At 43.6% G+C, this 20,010-nt stretch overlaps 1 protein-coding gene across 1 annotated transcript in view; it reads left to right on the forward strand.

Moving 5' to 3' along the window:
• The first annotated feature begins 4,107 nt into the window (after positions 1–4,107).
• Positions 4,108–20,010, forward strand: part of BORCS5 (BLOC-1 related complex subunit 5) — a 60,574-nt gene continuing 44,671 nt past the window's right edge. The window contains exons 1-2 of the mRNA XM_030960150.1: positions 4,108–4,221; positions 4,651–4,794. Of these exons, the coding sequence (XP_030816010.1) occupies positions 4,164–4,221; positions 4,651–4,794 (202 nt within the window). The 5' untranslated portion in view covers positions 4,108–4,163. The remainder of the gene's footprint in view (positions 4,222–4,650; positions 4,795–20,010) is intronic.

Raw genomic sequence — 20,010 nt, forward strand, 5'->3', positions numbered from 1 at the left:
CCTCTCTTGCCTCCTTCTCGCTGCCCGCCATTCTCCTGTCCCACTCCTGCCTTTTCTCCTGCCTTCCCTCCTTCTCCCTTGCTTCGCCCTTCCTGCCCTCTTCCTACTGCCTGACCTTCTCCTCTCTTCCTCCTGCTCTTCCTCCTCCTGCCTGCCCAGCGGGGCTGCAGCCACTCGCCGGCACCAAGGGTCCTTCCTGAGCATCAGGCACAAAGGCAAAAACACCTAGAGAAGCTCTTGGTGGTCAGGCTGATACGGCTTTACCCACACTCAGACTTTTCCTCCACCTGAGAACTGGTTTTGGGAGCCGTAATGAAAGAGATTAATATGCATATCCTGGATTAAACGGACGTGGACGTATTTCCGTGTGTGTGTAAAAGACTCCTTGCTACCTGAGTAATCCTGTTCAAATCATAACCAAGCACAAGGTGTTTGTGGAATGGGGAAAAAAATGAACAAAAAACCCTGTCTACTGGGACCCTGACTGGTGTCTTGGCCATTCTTCTGTCTGCTGTCTCAGTGCAATTGCTTGCTTAAGTCATGGTTTTGCTTGGAAAATTTTCATTTCCTCTTTTTAGGTTTTTTTTTTTCTCACTATTTTGGGCTAGTGTTTAGAAGTAAAAGTAGACCAAAGGAGTGCAAAGAGTAAAAGGATTATAAAACAGATTCCTTCTTTTTCAAGAAAGAGACCATTTTCTTTTCAGAGATGTGCATTACCTGAAGAGATCCCAAAGGGCAGGTTAGTTTATGCATTGTAATGGTTAGATGCCAAGGCATAGGTTGCTGTCTTGTTTTTCATTCCCAGTCAGTCCCCTTTGTCAATACTGCTGGGTGTTGGCTTTTATTTGGACATGAGTGTTGTAAGAGACTGAGCCCACCATCTCATTTTGCATCACATGGCCATCTTGGGGCAATTAATAATGTTTGTGATTCTCACAGTCTTGGTGGGATAGTTTCTTCTAAAATTTTCAGCTGCACTTGTTTAAGAAAATATTCCTTTCTAGGTAAACTGGTGACATTATTTTCACTGTTAAAAGAAAAAGTCCCAAGAGAATCTGAGCATTAAGGTGTTGCCTGCTAACTGCATCACACAGTGAATGAACAGGGGAACGAGTACTACAGGCAAGCACAGGTATTACCCCTGCTATGTATCAGAAAATTTGCAGCTTCCACCTGCCTTTGCTTACGTAGAGGTGGTGGAAGAAGCCAAGCAGAAAGAAGCTGAAAAATAAGGCTAAATGTCTGGCTGAGGTGGTCAGAACAGCTGAGGAAACTGGTTTTTCACATGAACTGTTGGGATGGTGAATGTGAGAATATGCACAGTGACTGCTGTGGTCAGACAGGCATAGATGACCATGGGGAAATGAGAAGGGCTGATGTCACCTATAATATCAGCAGGGCAGAAGAGATACTGGGGATAACATGACTGCCTCACTCCAGCCACTGTGGCAAATTTCTGCTCTTCCTGGTGGGGCAGGCACTCAGTCTCTCTGGGGAGACCAGAAGCAAATTGGTCAGGCTGCTGAGGGGCAGGGAAGCCAAGGTCCATCAAAAGCTATGCAGAAACCACATCCACCGAGCTAGGAGAGAGCCAGCTTTGCTCAGCAGCTGCTGAGTTCCCTTACCATTGCAATGGGAAGAAAGGGAGAGAGGGAGAATGGTGGGATACCATTAGCTCTTAGATATAGTGCTAGGTCACTAAAGGTGTTTTCTGTAGAGGATCTCTCTGCTTTGGAGCCAATGCCCTACAGGGTGAAATGCTCAGGCACAGATAAGATGAACCTCTATTGTAGTCTATTTTGATAGGTTGCAAAAGTACCTAGTTGCAGCATACAGCCTACAGCTAGCAGCAGCTTCTGTTGGATTGGGATTGCCTTCCCATAGCCTGGATCCCAGTAGCACAGCAACCCACATTCCAGGTGGGTTTGGAATTTCTCAAGAAGAGAAGACTCCACAGCCTCCCTGGGCAGCTGTTCCAGTGCTCTGCCATCCTCAATGGGATGTTCTTCTTCATGTTGAAATAAAACTTCTTGTATTTTAGTTTATGGCCATCGCTCCATGTTCTGTCACTGGACAACACTGAAAAGAGTCTGGTTCCTCCTCTTGGCACCCCTTTAAGATATTTATCTGCATTAGAGAGATCCTCTCTCAGTTGTCTCTTCTCCAGACTAAACAGGCCCAGCCCCTGCAGTCTTTTTGTAGCAAGGCATCTCACCCCTCACAAGAACTTATTTGGTATTTGTTAACTGGTCAAACAATTCAAAAGGACAAGATTCATGTAGTGGGTCATTTTGGGACCATGAGGTTAACACGGGTCTGGCATCTCCCAACTGCCAATAAATATCTCACTGTCCAATGTGAGATCTGGAAAGATAAGGTGGATTTCTGACTGACAGACACCTGACTCTACAACTATAAAAACCACACCAAACTTCCACAAAGCAGAAATCTTCTACATATTTCCCTGGAAATATGTGGAGTTTCTCCCCTGAGCAGGGACTCTGCTTTGTGGATATTCTCCTGGAGGGTGAGTGAAGGAATCTGTGAATGTTATTGACCTTTCAGTGGGAAGTTACATATCACTCCTATTTATTTGCTACCTTTAATAGAGGCACGCTTGATATCATGCACCATTTTATGTTATGCTGTAATGTACCCCTAGTTGTTTTAGTTTTATACTGTGTAGTAAGTAATTCTGATTAAGATCTTTTGGCTGTTTATCACTTGTCTGATAAATAAATAATTAATTTTTATAAATAGACCTGATCTGCCATCGCTAGAACTTGCAGGCCAGAGTGAGTCCTTACATTTAAATGGTTGCCAAAATCTGAGCTAGGGCAGAGCTTATCTGAAGCTCCCACTCCTCCCATACACTCTTCTTATAGGAGAGATGCTCCAGATCCGCATCATCCTTGTGGCCTCTGCTGGACCCTCTCCTCACCACAAACTGGGAAATGAGCGCTCCCACTCAGTTTGTTAGGTTAGAAACCCAACATTACTTTATTCAGCACACAGGTACATGGGTATTGCCTCACCAAACATGTTAATCAGTTATCAAAACTTTTGACTATTTATACATTTTGGCAAACAAAGGAATTAGTATTCATTGGTTACTGGTTATTTAGTTCTCTTATTAATTCACTCGCTTTTCATGTTAATTAGTCCACATATTCAGTTTTTCTCTTCTTTTGGATCAAGGAGTTTCTTGGGTTGGTGGCCTGTGATCAGTGGTTGGAGATCCCCCCTACCAGAATTACCTTTTCTTAATTGGAGCTGATTTCAGCACAAATACTGAGCATCCCTGGCTGGGCCAGGGAGGGAATTGTCCTGCTTTGCTCTATTCAGCCTCAGCTCCGAATATTGTGTGAAGTTCTGAGTGCCACAATATCAGAGAGACATTAAACTATTAGAGAGTGTCCAAAGGAGGGCACGAGGATGGTGAAGGGCCTTGAGGGGAAGCCGTGTGAGGAGCAGCTGAGGGCACTTGGTCTGTTCAGCTGGAGGAGGCCGAGGGCAGACATGGCAGTCACAGCTTCTGCTGGGGGCAACAGGAGGGGCAGGCCCTGAGCTCTGCTCTCTGGGACCAGGGACAGGAGCCAGGGAACGGCTGGAGCTGGGTCAGGGGAGGGTCAGACTGGGGATCAGGGAAAGGTTCTTCCCCCAGAGGGTGTCGGGCACTGCCCCGGCTCCCCAGGGAATGGTCACGGCCCCAAGGCTGCCAGAGCTCCGGGAGCGTTTGGACAGCGCTCTCAGGGATGCACAGGGTGGGATTGTCGGGGCGTCTGTGCAGGGCCAGGGATTGGACTGATAATCCTTGTGGGTCCCTTCCAACTCAGGATATTCGGTCACAGGCTCCTTTTTAAAGAACTAAAACTTGTCCGGCAACACCGAGGAGCACAGAAGGGCACACAGCACTACAAACACTGGCCTCACTAGGGCCGAGCAGCAGAGGAGGAGATGCATCATCCCACGCCACACAGATCAGCGCTGCTCCGCCGCCCCCCGAGGCCCGGGGACGCCGGTTCCGGCGGGGCAGAGCCGAGCAGCCCCGGCCCCGAGCGGGGCCCCGCCCGCCGGGCGGAGCCGCCTGACCCGGCGCAGCCGGAACCCCGTGGGCGGTGGCGGCCCCCGCGCTGCGGCGGGCGGGGGACGGAGGCAGCGCCATGGGCGCGGAGCAGAGCGCCGAGGCCGAGAGCCGCCCGGGCGAGCCCAGCGCCGCAGGTCGGTGCCTGGCGGGGAGCGAGGGCAGTGCCGGCACAGCGGCTGTGGAGAAGGGCACGCACGGCTGTTTCCTTGGGAGGGACAGCGGCTGTGGAGAAGGGAAGGGCTTGCAGAAGGGAAGGGCTGTTTCTGCGGGAGGCAGCAGCGGCGCGGCCCGGCCCTTCCTGTGACGGCGCGGGGGCGACGCCCGGGCCGGGGGAGCTGAGCCGGGAATGGGCAGCGCCCCGGGGCCGTCAGTGGTGCAGGTGTTCCGGATCAGCTGTTCCCCGGTGGGGAGAGGGAAGGGAGCTTAGAGCCCTTCAGTGATCTCGGCGATGTGCTATAAAAAGCATGCCTGTGCAGTGTTGAATAGAGCAATATTCGCGTAGGGTTGGATTCTGGTGTAATCTGCTTGTAAAGTTGGTTATTCCCTTTCCCTCCGGTATCCAGCGTCTCCGTTGCCAGCCAAACAACGAGCAAAAATGGACGACATTGTGGTTGTAGCCCCAGGAACACAATCCTCACGGAATGTTAGCAATGATCCAGATGTCATAAAACTGCAGGAAATTCCAACTTTCCAGCCCCTTTTGAAAGGTAAGTGATTGTTCTTCCTCTGTTTTTAAATGCCTTCTTTTTTTGTACCTATTGGCATTTGTGTATCCTGAGATTTCTACTGGAGTTCATGTTTGTGTCCCTATTTTTCACTTCCCCTCTTGTTCTAAACCTTACTCTCTTTTGTTATGCCATAATTAATCCCAGCCTTCTAAACAGTGGGTGAGCTAGTTTAGAGGTGTGCTGGTAATGTTCCCTGCAATGGAACCATCTACTGTGAAGACAGAACAGCTCCAAGCATACCAGCTTGCCCTGTACCACTGGTTGATGAGAGATGCTGTGTTATGTTCTAATATATAATGGATGATGGTCTCCTGTTTTGCTTTAGTCTTTTAAAAACAGACTGTGTGTTACTCTCAGAGTCATTGCTACCTGTGTATGCGTTCAGCTGCTTGAAACCAAGGTACCTTGTGGGAGTTTCCAACACAGAGCAGGTTTTATTCTTGGTTTGTTTTTTTTTTTTGTAGTGGGGTAGATGGGCTGAGATTTTTCTTTGTTTCTTTTCCTCCCTTTTTTTTTTTGCTTTCATCCCTTGCACTCATTCTTTGTTTCTTCTGTCCAAAGGAAAGTGAAGATTTCAATCATAGTTGTTGAGCCTGCAGTTTAACGAAAAACCTGGCCTGTGTGTGTTTTGTGGCCTGGCTGCTAGCTATCTCTTTTTGAGGAAAATGCAGAGTATCTGAAAAGGCATCACTAGAGGTAATCTAACAGAGGTAGCATCACACCACCACTTTTTGGGCAGAAAGTATTTACTTTTTGTTTGTTTGTGTATGCCTACTGCATGAGGGTGCTGAAATATGACTAAAACTTGTAGACATTATTATAGCCTACTGGGCCATACATTTAACATTTTATTGAACACTTTTATTTTATGAGTATGTTCTGGATGTGCATGGCACTGACTGCTGTTTACTGCAGAAGAGGCAAAAAGATGGGCCATGAAAAAAAGCAGAACATGCTTTGTCCTGCTTTGTATGCAAGACAGAACCAGGGTCGTGCTAGTGACAGCTTGAAATGTAAATGCTGGAATCAAAATCCCTAAAAGAAGTGAGGAAGTTTTAATATGAGAGAAAAAATTAGGAGATGCTACAACACTGGGCACAAAAGTTGTTGTGTGTGTGTAAGAGTGTGATGACAAAGAGTTTCAGTTCCACCCAAGCTCATGAGCAAACCTGGGTTGCACAAGACCTGTGGAAGGAAGTCCTGGGGAGTGAGACTGGTGATCACTTCCAGAGTTGGTGTTCCTGTGAGGCTGTTAGAGTCTCAGAAGTCCAGGGCTTGAGGTGGGAAGTGAGAAAGAACAGAGAGCAGCAGCCCTGTGGCTGAGATGCAAAGGTTAGAGGGCACTGCCCTAGATGACCAGTCCAGGTCCTTCAGCTCCTAAATGTGCACCCTTTAAGTTGTCTTGGTGACTGAGTTGCTTTTTCTGGCCTTACTTTGGACCTGAAGCTGTGGATGGACGACAGAATCATTCTCTTCTGCTTTTGTCACTCGGCCTGCTGCTTCCCCTAGAGTCTCCTGAGACGTGGTGACATCTGGTGACTGCTCAAGAGTTTTGCATGCTGAATCACTTTTGTGAACACCTTTTTCAGCCTCAAGTACTTGTTATTACTTGAGCAACCAGACTGTGATACTTGTGTTCATTACAGAAGGCAGTGTGGGCCTGTTGAGTGTCTTGACTCTTGAGAGGTGGCAGATCTACCACAGACCCACTTGAGAAACTGTTCTGGACTGGTCTCTTATCTGTATTCTTCCCGTGCAAGATTATGTTTCTGGAAAGGTTGAAGAAGTTTCAAGACCTTTTAGGAGCTCATTCTAAAAGCTTGTGTCTTGTGATCTACCAGCTTGCAGGTGGACTTACAGTCCACAATGAAGTGGACTGCATTGTTCTATTCAGTTTCTCCTTGCCTAAGCAAAACCAAGGGGTTTCATTTTGCTTTTCAGTTGCAAAAGGGGAATAATCATTAAATAAATGGACTGGCAAAGTACATGGTCATGTAAACACTGCATGTTCTTGAAAAACAAATGCTTTTGTTCCTCCTAGCCATAGTGAGGTGAGCTTGTGATCAGTGAACCTGGAAATCTTTACCATTGTGCACTCTCACTTGGAAGAAAATGCCAGTGTCCTGTCCTTTACGTCTTTCATGCTTTCCCTTGACTTCTACAGGGAGAACTGCACCTCAGAGTTACAGCTATGACCCCTTATAGAAAGTCCCTCTCCATATTTCTTGTAGGCTCACTTCAGGAACTGGAAAGCTGCTGTCAGGTTGCTCAAAGCTCTGTCCAGCTTGACCTTGAGGACTCATGATCTGGACAGCCTGTTCCAGCTTCATCATAAAAAAAAAAATTCTTCCTTATGTCCAATCTAAACCAACCCTCTTTGGCTTAAAATCTATGTCCTTGCTCCTTCATTGCAGGCCTAGACCTAAAGTCTCTCTCTTTCTTACAAGCTTTATTTGTCTCTGGAGGCTTTTTGGGGAAAGAAACATTTTCTTGCTTATGGGTAGAATTGTGCACTGGTAAAAGGTATTCAGCATGAAGAAGCAATAGAAACAGAGGTTACTATGTGACTGCAAAGGCACTGTGTGAGCAGCAGAAACTTCTTTACATACTGTGCCTCCTCCTGTTCCCGGAGGATTTTGTGATTAGTTTCCTCTCCAATCTCATTTCATGGTTCTTCAGGTCAACCTGTGACCACCTGAGAATCCTGACTGGTTGACAAAAGCTGCCAGGTAGGCAGTGACTGTCAGCTGCAGCTGGCAGGTCTGGTGGATCTTGTACATTAAAATTAACCCCTAACTAAAACAGCGCCTGTAGTAACTTGAAACAAACTTTTGGCAACTGGTCCCCTGTAAATACTGGTTATATTTTTGTGCTGCCCTTTCCCTTGTTGTTTCCTCCTTGTTGGAGGAAGCTGTTATGGCAGCATCCCTTGGAAGTGTGATGCTGAGTATTGAGCATACTGTGAGTCCAGTGAATATGGGCTTGTGGTTATTTAGAGATTATTCAGCAGCCCCCTTTTGTGTTCTGACTTATTTCTGGAGGAAACCTTAATACTAAAAGAACAATTTTAATGCTAGATATTTAGCTGTTGAAGCTGTTGGTGGTGCCTGCTTTGCTTTCTGCAAGAACTCTAGTGATGTACTAGTTGAACAAGTAGTGATGATACTTTTCTTTCTCTTTTGTTTTGTCTGATGGTATTTGGATTGTTGTGTGCAAGTTTCCAGGAGAGCAGGGATTGTTTCTGTGAATTAAGCAATGTGCTGATGTGCTGCTGGAGACTGGCCTATGAACAGTCCAGCTATGTCACGTGCCAATTGCATTTCTCATGTGCAGCATGTCTTCTCTCATAGGAACTCCTGGTGCCTCAAACACTGAGAGAAAAAAGGTCAGCAGAGGCAGCTGAGGCTCACCTGCATTCCCAGATGTATCACATAAATGTCTTTTTTGCAGACATTCAGCAAGTTACTCGTGCACTCCATTCCCCCTTGTTTTGAAGACCACTTTGTCTAACATAGGTGGTCTTCATCTTACAGCCTTGTGAAGGGTATTGTGTGCTGCTCATTAGCATCCTCTAGACCAGAATAACTGGATTCTTGTCCTACAAATAATCTGCTGTTTTTCTATGAATAGCAAGTAATGGGAAGAGGTTGCTCAGTAAGGTTGTGGCATTTCTGCCCATAAAGTTTTTAAGGGCATATTAAGCAAAGCTCTGTCAGTCATTAACTGGAAGTAAATTAAGTAAGTAATTACATTAAGCAGTATACAGTGAGAACTTTACTTACTGTGCTGCTTGTTACCCATATTTATTATGGTTGTTTATTAGAAAGGCATTTAATAAAGAACACAGTGAGACTTTTACTCTGAAAAGTCAAGGCTGTAGTTTACCTGAAGTAGTGCAACAAGGAAACCCAGGTTACATGGCAGAAATAGTAGGTCCAGCATAAGGAGTTTCCTTTTAGGCTTTTTTTCCTTTTATTTTGAAGTGGAAAACTTGTCATATATTACAGCTGGCGTACATCTTCAGCTGAGAAGCACAGGGAGATGCTGAGAAATCTGGGGTGAAACTTGTAATGGTACAGATGCTCTGTGGATCTTCCCTTGTCCTCCAGGGTAACACAAGCTTGTGTTACCTTGAAATGATTGTTTATACTTTTATAACTTCTTTCATGAAGTCTTTTTTCAGGTAGAAAGGTACTTGTCTAAAAAAAATGCCAGTGTATTTTTCTTTCTAGCACAGTGTATAAAGGAAGGATGGATGTTTAGAGTTTACTGCATTTAAAGCAAGATTTTGTCACATCTCACTCCTCAGTATTTTCTTACATCCTCTCTTCTTCCCCTTTCTTCACTATATGCTCCTACTTCAATGTATGGTGTAGGGAATTTAGCTAATAGCACATGTCAGTGAGCTTTATTCCTATAATTCTCTACACATGGTACTTGAATAGTTTTATAATTCTGTCTCTGTGCCTTACAAGGAGGAACTCCTGAGGGTATAGGCCTCTACTAGAATTTGAAACATCCAAGTTTGTTGGATGGACCCCATGTCTAGTACTTGTAACAAAATGTGCATGTTGGGTGGAAAGAAGTACCAAGAATTTGAGGACATCTGCCTGGTGAGTTTGAGTTTTTTTAATTGTTATTTTGTTTGTTAGTGGGGTTGGTTTTTTTTGGTGTGGGTTTGGTGTCTCTTTGGATTTTTTTTATCTTCTAGAGCAATATTCTGTATAGCAGAGATCTGTCTCTTCATTTTGAATTCATGACTTGAAAGTAGCTCCTGAAATCAGAATCTTGAAGATGCTTCAGTTTTGAGGAAAGGAGCTTTCCCTTCAAAGGACAGCTGAAGGAGTGGATGAGGATGATGTCTGACTTCCATGTATTCCTCAGTTGTTTGTTGGCTGTTTGGAGACCTGAGCTAAGTCATTTTTCTGTGTGAGAGGATTTTAGTCTGTGGTTAGACATTATCCAGTCAATATGCTGCACACCCACAGGGAGAGCATTAGGAACTGCAGATTCTCTACCTTTCCCTTCCCCTTTGCCAGCTGTTCCACACCCCTTGGTGTAGTTTGTGTGTTGGCTGATGAGCAGAATAAGTGTAAGCTTGTCTGCCTGGGGGATTATCCTAGCCTCTTCCCTGGCTGAGGACCTTGGAGCTCCAGTTTCTACTGAACCCAATGGCTGTGACTGTTACTTGGATCTCCTCAGGCACAAACTGCTCCTCCCCACCATCTTGCTGCATGGGAATGAGCTTTGGTGGTCAAGTCACTTGCAGATCCTCCTTCCTTTACCTTCACAGAGCCTGGCAGAGCCCTTCAGCTGGCAGTGCAGCCCTTGGGATCCATTAGAAGATGTGCTGAGCAAAATAACCATGTTGGAGGGAGTTAACTGTGTCCTGGCTTGTCAATTTGCCACGGCCTTTAATGAGGCTTTATCTGCATGCTGACCAGTGTGCCTTGAAATCACTATTAACAGGCTAAGGTGAAAGGCAAATAACTGCTTATAACATCCAAAATATCCAAGTAATCATAAATGCTAACAGAATGTGTAATCTCTGTGTTGGGAGGAGACTGGAAATCAGATGCATCTGGTTGATTACAGGCAGAGTAGATAGTGTGTTCTGCTGGAGTGTAGATGGGGAATCTTTCCAGACAAGGATAAGTATGTATAATGGGAAAGTTCATGGAGAACTCTTTTTTTGTCCTCAAGGATTTTAGGCATCAAAATCTGGATAGAATTTTTTCTTTTTTCTCTCTCTCTCCTTCACATTTGTGTACTTTTATTCAGCAGTAATGCTGTTCATAAGCATTATTACAATAACTTGTTCATAAGCTAAGACTTGATTGAGTCTGTGACTGAGGGGCCAGTTAGATTTCTCACTTCCTTTTAATGTGTCTGTTGACATCTTTCTCTGATGGATGTCCATCTGTTGAACTTGATGTTTTCTATCAAGGAAAATTGCATGCAATGAAATGTTCATGTCAGAAACATGTCTAGGAGATACACTTATGCCCTGTACATCTGTACTGTACAGACCTGTTTTTACTGTATATACCAGCTGTACATGTGTAGGTTGCTTCATGTGATGCTGTGTCACCCCCTACCCCTGTTAATATTCTTTCTCTTGACTGGTGGCTGGTTTTGGAATGTTTCTGTCTTACTGCTGGACCAGCAGCAGTGTTGCATTGCATCACTTTTGAAAATTGAATGTTTCCATTTGATCTTAGGCTTTATCAGAATTAATAAGTTTATCCAAGTCTAGAAGGTTATTCGGTTTTGGGCCAGTTAGCTTATTATTATGCTTACCCAAGAGGATGTAAATTATTGCACCCTAGTTATTGATTTTTTTTTCCTCCATGGGTGCTGATTCAGTCAAGTGACTATGGTAGAGGTAAAAGATAAGAGGATGCTTCTGTATGTACTGCCTGTCTGCAGTTAACTGCATTTTCTGTAACATCACATCATTCAAAACCTCCCCTCTTGTATTTATTTCCTGCCCAAACACTACCAGCAGAATAAAGAGCAGATTACAGAAAGTCATATGTGTAAATAATAAACCCCTTTTCTAATTAGTGTTTGACTTACTAAAATAGTATAAAAATGAAAAGGGTTTTAAGGTACAAATGAAAAAGCAGGTCTGCTCCAGCCCTTAGCCTTGTTATCAAAGCAGTGTGGTGGGAGCTCAGCTTTAACCATGTTCTCTCTGGATGATTGTGTGAGATGAGATCAACAGCTGACCAATAAAGCACAGGTCAGCAAGCTCATTGTTATAAAACCTTGAAGTTTAGAATCAAATTTGATCTGCCTCTATTCCTTTCTTAGGGCATCTTAACAAAAGGGAAAATAGGAATTTTGTGGTTCATTTGGCTTCAACAGTGAGGTCTGACATACTGAATATTCCCTCTCTTTTCCACGTGGGGCTGGCCATGGTATGCTTGGCTTGTTGACACCCCTTGCATGCATAAACCAGAAGATGTGTAATTGCAGATTGCATATTGAACCCTGAGATGATCTCCTGGACATCCTGATTTTCAGTTTGCATTAGTAACAAAGTGATGAGTAGTAATGTTAGTAGGGAGTGGAGTTGCTGCCTGTTGTTGCTGTGCAGAGGCACCACTCTGCCAGGATGCCTGCAGGCTGAGCTGAGGGGCTCCAGGCAGCCTTTGGTGGGAGCTGCTGACACACTGTGGTCATCCTTGGAATACTGTAATGCTTATTAGTGTGGGAGATGTTTTTCTTTTTCATGGTGGAAATTCTTATCTTTCAGCAATCTTAAACCACTTGAGAAGTTCGGAAGATGGCACTGCAGCGATGTGAGCACCTTCTGTGTGTGAGCTGGTATCTTGGATGCTTGTGGAGTTTTTTGTTTGAGGTTTTCCTGTGTGTGCATGTGTGACTGTTTACATGGGTGCTTTTACCTGTGTTGCACATATCTACTTCTCTCATGTTTCAAAATATTTATAGTATTATAATTATGTGTGTAATTGTGGCAGTAATTTTGGAGACGACACAATATGCCCAGGCTGCCCCTTGATGTATTCATTAAATGCAAAATATGCAATGTTTCCTGCCTGCCTGTTGTATTAAAGATCCACTATGAGTATGTTTCTTCATGTGGTAAACAGTTGAAGGGCAAAATTAAATGCACTTGCTACTTATGAGAGGTTTTTTAATGAGGTTAAGGGCAAACAGTAAAAATACCAGGCTGCTGTTTGAATACACTTGTATGGTTTTTTGTTTCTTTTTTTTTAATATGCTGATGTATATAGAAATGACACTCTTGAAAAGGTAAATGAGTCTGTACTAACACAGTGAAAACTGAGACTTTGGGATCCCGTGCTGCAGTTGTTAGTTAGAATGTCCCCTGGAAGTCACTTGTGTAACTTAGACAGCAGTATTGCAGTATGAAGTGTCATTCAGTGTTGCAGTAAAAGACCTGAGAAGCTCAGGCATTGAAGTGAGATTGTTTTCACCGTGCTACATCAGCATGGCAGTGATGTATTTGTACCCAAGGGAAAGGTGTAACAGCAAGTGGGACACTGGGACAGCAGCACAGGCTGTTAGTGGGTAACTGCTGTGCAGGAGAAGTCTATGCATTTCATGCCTTGGGAATAAGGAGGTGCACCAGCAGTCCTTCAACTCAGGATTGCAGTGTCCTTTCTCTGTTTTCTGACTTGCTGTTTTTTACCTCTGTAGTTAAGAAAATGGATATTGAGATTGGAAAGCCTGCAGTCTAGGTAAGTGCCACAGGGTGTCAGTGGAATACAAAAGAAGTAGCAGAAGTGGTTGAAAAGGGTTGGAAGCCTTGCTGAAACAGCACACTGGAAACTGCTTTCTCTTCAAGCTCTTTCCATGAACACTTGTGTTCTGTTTGCACTGGCACCAAGTGACCAAGGTCTTGGTGACCTTGCTGGGTTTGGTACCCATTGGACCTGTGAGCTGAGCCACACAGTGCTTTTTGCTGAGAGGCAGCTACAGGCTGAAACAGTTCTAGGTCTGTGAGGAGGAGATGGTGCAGTGATCTTCAGCTGAAAACCTTTCAGAAAGCTTTATGGTCTTGAAAAATAGAAATTTCGGGTGCCACTTATTTTCGGTTGTTGTTACTAGCAGGCTTCTAAGTGTGTGTGGTAAGAAGATGTGTGTATAGATGAGCAGTTATTCAGGTGAAAGAATTTGAGGTTCAGAGGCTGTCCATGGCTCTTGATCTTCACCTCAGTACACCATCTGTAATAGGGAGTTCTGTCATTTTTTCTTGACAACACTGTTTCGATCATAGGTGTGTTGAAGACCAAGGTGGTCTCATGCCAAGAGTGGTGCACAGTAAGTGCTTCCCTGGTGGCCCATTGTGCTGAGAAAAAATGTTTATTCAGCACAGGGAATGGAACTCAGGAACTCTGTCTAGAAAATGATTGCAGCACTCTTCCCTTCTCCCCAGCTCAAAAATGTTCAATTCAAGGAGGTCGTCTTGCCAGTTCAGCACCAGTCGTACAAACCAGTGTTGGTGCAGGAGTGCAGATCATGGGATCAGCTGTGTGAGGGGAGAGACACGAAAAGAAAGGAGAAAGGGGAAGAAATAATGTGTCTGTTAAGTGATAGCCTAAAATTCCAGGCTTTTACCCCACCTTCCTTGTGTATGAGTACAGGTAATCTCCCATAAATGAAGACATTTGTTTGGGAGAATCTTTGTATTGATCACATATGTCTGTTCAGCTAAATCCAGCGCTTTGCTAATTCCTAAGTTATTTTTAGGAGAGGGAGTGTGGAAGAAGAATGTCTTGAACCTTAATCTCTCCTGCCTTGGAAATGTCATGAAGGTATCTTGTGTCCAGTCTATCATGCCAATAAAAGCCCTTTGAGTTGGCAAGGGATTTATGTGATTCTCTTCTCATCAGTGCATTAATGGGAGTCTGTACCACAACATCTGGACATTAGCTGGAGAGTACTGTCCTTCACTATATGCTGCCCAAACCTTTTGGTGCTTGGGAATGTTGTTGGTGCACACCAGGAATTTAAGATTATAACCTATTGGCTATAACCATTTAAAAAAATTTAACATGCTGATATAGGCAATGTTACTGCTTGCCTAAAGTTGTTCTTGGTGAGACACCATGCAAAATTACTTGGGCATGTTCTCCCTTCCCTGATCTTAGCTGTCCAAAGTGAAATCCATGGCAAGGCATGCCTCATCAGCACATGGACTTTGGTGTAAAAGTACTGGAGTCTGAGTTTCCTCGTTTAAAATTCACTCTTTCTGCAAACTTTTTCTAAACTCCTGTGCCAGCTACCATGGATGGGAAGCCACGTTTCAAATTCAAACAAGAAGCATAGTGCCAAGGAAAACCCTTATTCTAAAGAATCCCTTTCTTTTTCAGATATTAGCTGGCCAGACAAGTGATTTTCTCTTCCTACTGTGTTTTTACTCTGCTGTGTCCTTATTGTGGTGGGTTTTCTGCTGTGCATCCTCCACCTTCTCTCTGACTGTTGTGTGTCATTGGAAGCTGACCTGGGATCTGCTGGACTGCAGGTACCACTTGCAGTTGTGGTGCTGTAAATGGCATGCTTCCAAAATGCTCCTTGGAAAGTGTGATCTTATGGACCAGGGAATTATAAATCATAGTCATCAAGAGACTTCAAAACCCATAATTTTCATCTGGTAGTGTTTCAGTGAGTAGCCCTTTGCTTTTAGTTCTTAGACTAAGATGGTGTTGACAAACTCTGGGAAGAACAAATCCTGGTAATGCTTCACAAGTTTTGGATAAAATTAAAGTGTTCCTTTTGATATCAAACACAAAACTGCTGGAAAGGCACTGCTGACATTCCCGGTGCTGGCTGATCTCTCTGCACGGAGTGGCTCAGGATTGGCCTCAGCTGGCTCAGAAGGAGAATGGGAAAAAGGTTGGTCAGAATTTTATCCATTCTCATTCTTTGTAATAGGAGTCTTGGAAGGTTTCTGTCAGCTAAACAAAGCCTGAACCTGAAGGGGAAGCTTGATTTTCCTTTTAACCCTGAAGTCTTGACTTCATCTGATTAAACAGAACCTTCATCTTTAATAGGAAGTGGAAGAGATACTGGAAATAAAACTTCTTAAGTACTGCATGCTGTTTGCCTCTCATGAGAGCAAATCTTACTTTTTCTGTGATATGAAAGTAGCAAGATGCAGGTGACTGAAATGGAGGTACATGTTTGCATTTATACATTTGCAGAAACAGGACAAATCAGGATAGAATACTTACACTTCGTTTTGGTTGTCTCCCCTTCAGGGAACTTGTCACCAGTTTTAGTATGAACTGAAATTTGGAGTCAGTTTGGGTGGTGGCTGAATTGCCTTTTTTTTTTGCAATAGTTTGTAATTCTCCACTGTTGTACATTCCCTCAGTTATTAATCTGATTTATTATGTTCTGTGGTAGAGAAGACAGAAAGAATTTGTAGATTAATCACTTGGAGCATAAATTATTTCTTTTGTCTAATGATCTCTATTATGACAACTGATGATTAAGCTACAGTGGTGTTTTAGACTTTCACTTCTTTATTTTAAATGCCAAATGCCTTTTATTACTATCTGAATCCAATTACTTTTGTGGTCAATGTTTGCATGTGTATTTAGATGAGGAATGTAAAGGCTTGGCCCAGATTTTAATGCCAGGCAACGGAACAAATGTGGCTGGAGCAGAATTATTTTTCATGTCATAGCTCTTGCCTGTGCAGAGAAAATGGTGGTGTTATGTCAACCTTTGTACCACCTCAACTTGCAGAAGGAAGCATCTAAAAAGGTTAAAGTTTTGATTGCATCAATTATTTAAGATGTAAGTAAAAATAAAGCAGTTTTCTGTGCTGTGAAACACAGGAGTGTGAGTTAGATACTGCAGTACTGTACTGCAGGAGTAGGATTGATGTGAAAAAGGGTAGTCTCTCCATAAAGATACAGTGAAATGCTTGAGTGAGTTGGCTAAAAATGGGCTGTGCTGATCTGCCATCATGGTCAATGTGCAACAGGGAAAGATAAGGGTAGTGCATTCAGGACAAAAGAAAAGGTAGAAATTGTTAAATATTAACAGATTTGGTAGAGTTTTGGGAAAAGGTGAGAAACTGAGGATGTTTGTTCTCCACCCTCCGATCAATTAATATTTAACCGGTGGTCCTGAGTGACTCATCTCTACTCCTTGTAAACAAAATTTTAAGATGAAAGGAAGATAGGGTGATCAATGTAACCAGGGAATTCCCTGGGAAATAAAAAAGGAAGAACGCTTCTGGCAGGCAAGAGCTTGATTTGGCTCACCATGGGATCTGGCAGCACTTGGGCTGGTGTGGGGAGAAATCCCAGAGGCTGTGGACTCAGGTCATGTGGGCACCAGCTGAGATCAGCTCTGCCAGCTGTCCCACTTAGGTACTTTAGGAGTAAGGCAAGCACATATCTAAAATTAGCTTCTGGACTTGGTGCAGGAGAAGATAACATGGGCAGGATTTATTGAGGCACTCTGGCTTCCCACAGAGTGTCCCTTTTGGATTCACTGCTGCTCTGCTGACCAACATACTCCTCAGGAAAATGGGGCAGGGTGGTTATGAAGCTCTGGGTGGTGATGCTGTGGCAGGAGCAGAGACAGCTGGGCTGGTGGACTTGCACCTTTGGGGCTTCTGTACAAATATTTTGTATTCTGCTCTTTAATCCTCAGTTTGGTTTGGTGATTTTTCCAGCAGCAAGGCTGAGCAGAACAAGCTAAACCTAATGGCTTGGGACTCTTTTCCCTAGAACCAGCAGAATTGGTCTTTACTTTGGAAAGTTGCCATCCAGAAGGAACTGAGGTTGGAAAGGATAAAACATGCTGAGACTGTTCATAAACTTTTTGTTTAGAAACCGTTTTGATGCCAACTATTTTGATGGTTTTGATTTTCCCGCTCCCTTATCTTCTTAACTGAAGGGGCTTGGTAAGAAAACAAAATCTGTACTGCTTCTAGTACTCCTTCTAGTTTTTAACCCTGCTGAAGTTTTTCAGAAGACTGATCAAGTTCTCTGCTGTGCTAAACTGCCTCTTTATTATCCAGATTGTTAGGCTTATTTTTCTTGCAAATCAAAATAAGGTACAGTGAAATCAAGATAAGCTGAGGAGCACATGGGCTGAGGGCACACAGGTTGCTGTCCCCCTCCTCAGGCACAGAGCTGTGTGCCTCCTGCCATGCTGAGGTGGAGCAGGCACAGCCAGAAAAGCAGAAGTAACACAGGGTGAGATGCAGTGAAAAGGGTCTGGATCCCCTTTTTGAGCACTGGGAAAAGCATCAGTGCCAAAGTTCTAGGTTGTAACAAGCTGATGTTGGCTGTCTTGTCTGTTTATTTCTACTCCTTCTGTGCAGTAGTAAAGTCAGGTGTTCACAATCACAAACTCACTGCACAAACCCTGTTGTCCATCCAGAACTGTAAGTTCAGGGAGGAGTGAGTTCTGCTGGTGAGCTCTCAAGTACTGTTTCATTAAACTTTGGTTAAGAGCTATTGCTATACCACTTTGGATTTTCAGCTGTGGGATATTTTCTCTTGAAATTAAGCCAGGATGTGCTCACTTGCACAAAGTTATGTGCAAATGCCTTTTTTTTCCCTTGAGTCTCAGTTATCAAAGTTTGGAGTTTACTGTACCTTGTAACTATTTGTATTAATTTAACACACTAGGCTTGTTCCAGCCAAAATGTTGGCCATGAAACAGTGCTAAGAAAGAAAATTTTGTATTTCTTCCACAGGAAATGTAATAAGTGACCTTAAAATAGTGTCTTATCTCATGTTTATACTGAACTTCAACTCTTGTTTATCAATATTTTCTTATGAAAGGAATGAACATTCTTTCAATCCTTAAGGATCAGAGAGCTGAAAGACTCCTGTGTTTGTATGTTGTTCTTCTTCCTTGTATTTTTTTCTTCACAGTGACATTTTAGGACTTGCCTACCTGAAAAGCCTTATCCTTAAAATACAACTGCATTAGGATGTGTATGGGTGAAGGAGCAGCTGCTCCCTTTGGGGTTCCCTGTAGTTCCAGGGACACTTAGAGCCAAGGTTGCTGCAGCTGGAGGAGACTCTCATCTGAGCTTCTCTCTCACAGGTGATGGTGTAGGTATTGTTCTTGTAAAACAGGTCAGGAAATGGAGATGTGCAAAGACTCTTAAGATTTTAGAGGCATTTGTTGCCTGAATGTAGTTGGGGGTTAACCAGTGGTAAAATGTACAGATTAGTTCACTGCCTTACCTTCTCATTCTCTTGTGAAGTGACCCTGTAAATATACTGAGGGGATCTCTTCTGTCCAGGAGGGCATACTGCCCAAACCTGGAAAGGGAAAAAAAATAGTTAGATTGATTTTTTTATTTAAATTGTTGGTTTTTGGGTTTTTTTTTGGTTCTTACAGTGTAGAAGACAATGAAACTTTGTAGCCCCAAAGAGCTCTGCTCTTCTGAGGTGTCATTGAGGAGTTTGGCATGATATTAAATATGCTTGCCCTCAGGCACGTTCTTGTTCCACAGTTAATGATTCTGTCTAAAGGAGATGCTGTAGCTAATGGATTTTTTAAAAGCTATGTGAAGTGGGTTGTACTTAACTCCTGTCCCCCTGCTTTGGGATAATAACCATAGGTTTGTGTTAGGAAGCTGTTCTGTATTGAGAACTTTGTTCCTCAGGTAGAATAACTTACAAACCTTTGACATATCTCTGTTTAATTTTTTTTTTTTTTTGTTTTGGGATGTTGGCATCTTGCAGTGAAACTCATAAAGGTGACTCCTGTGATGTGCTTTGCTGTCTCTGCTTCTGGGAACAGTTAAATTAAACCAAAAAGAACACTTTACTTTTAAGAACCTCCTAAACCACTGTAGTCTTTTATTCAGTGACTATCTGTCCCTTTTCAGTGAATGTTAAAAACACAGTCACAAAGTTGAATTTTCACTGTCCCCTGCTTCAGATGCAAGTAAACAGTCATTGCATACTTGTTTTCTGATGTCTTTGAAAGGAAGCTATTTCTGCAAAGTTAATACAATCTCTCTGTTATCTGAGTGAGCAGCTATCCCAGTGCATGGCTGAATTCATCCCTGCACAGAGAGGATGCCTGGAATATAGTTCAGAAATGTTCTAGATTCATCATTTCTTAATAGACAGATCAGACTAATGCATTCGTTTTGCTTTTTGGGCACATCTGGTAAACCAGCCCTCATGAAAGATGTGGAAAAGTAAAATAAGGAAGCATCCTACCTTTTTTTCCTTCTTCAATGAACATTTGATTCCTATCAAAATAACATTTGTTGCCTGGCAGTCATATAGCCCTGTGTTAAAGTGAGGCTGTCACTGAAGAACTGCAGGTTTAAAGGGTATTTGCTCTGCAAACTTACAGAAAGCAAAATTCCTCTGGCCTGTGTGTGGAAAGTGCTTGGCTTGGGCTCTTGCCTGTAGGATGGGTACCTTGGGGACTGTTGCTCACTGCTTCTGTGCAGGTTGTTCTTGGGGTTCCTGGGGTTCATTTGCCTGTGCTGATGGATGGGAGAGCATTAAAATGGTGCTGTACATAACTGGAACACTGCATGGAGAGGCTGATAAGAGAGGCTGATGGCTCCTCCAAGGCCAAGTGAGGCAGTCTGGCTCCTCAGGGTATGCAGTGTAGCTTGAGCTGATGTAATAGCTCCCTCCTGTCCAAGGAGGAGAATACACCCACCCACATTCCTCCTTGGCATGTCCCTCCATC

This window comes from Camarhynchus parvulus, chromosome 1A (genome assembly GCF_901933205.1).
Source record: "Camarhynchus parvulus chromosome 1A, STF_HiC, whole genome shotgun sequence".
NCBI classification, from domain to species: Eukaryota; Metazoa; Chordata; class Aves; order Passeriformes; family Thraupidae; genus Camarhynchus; species Camarhynchus parvulus.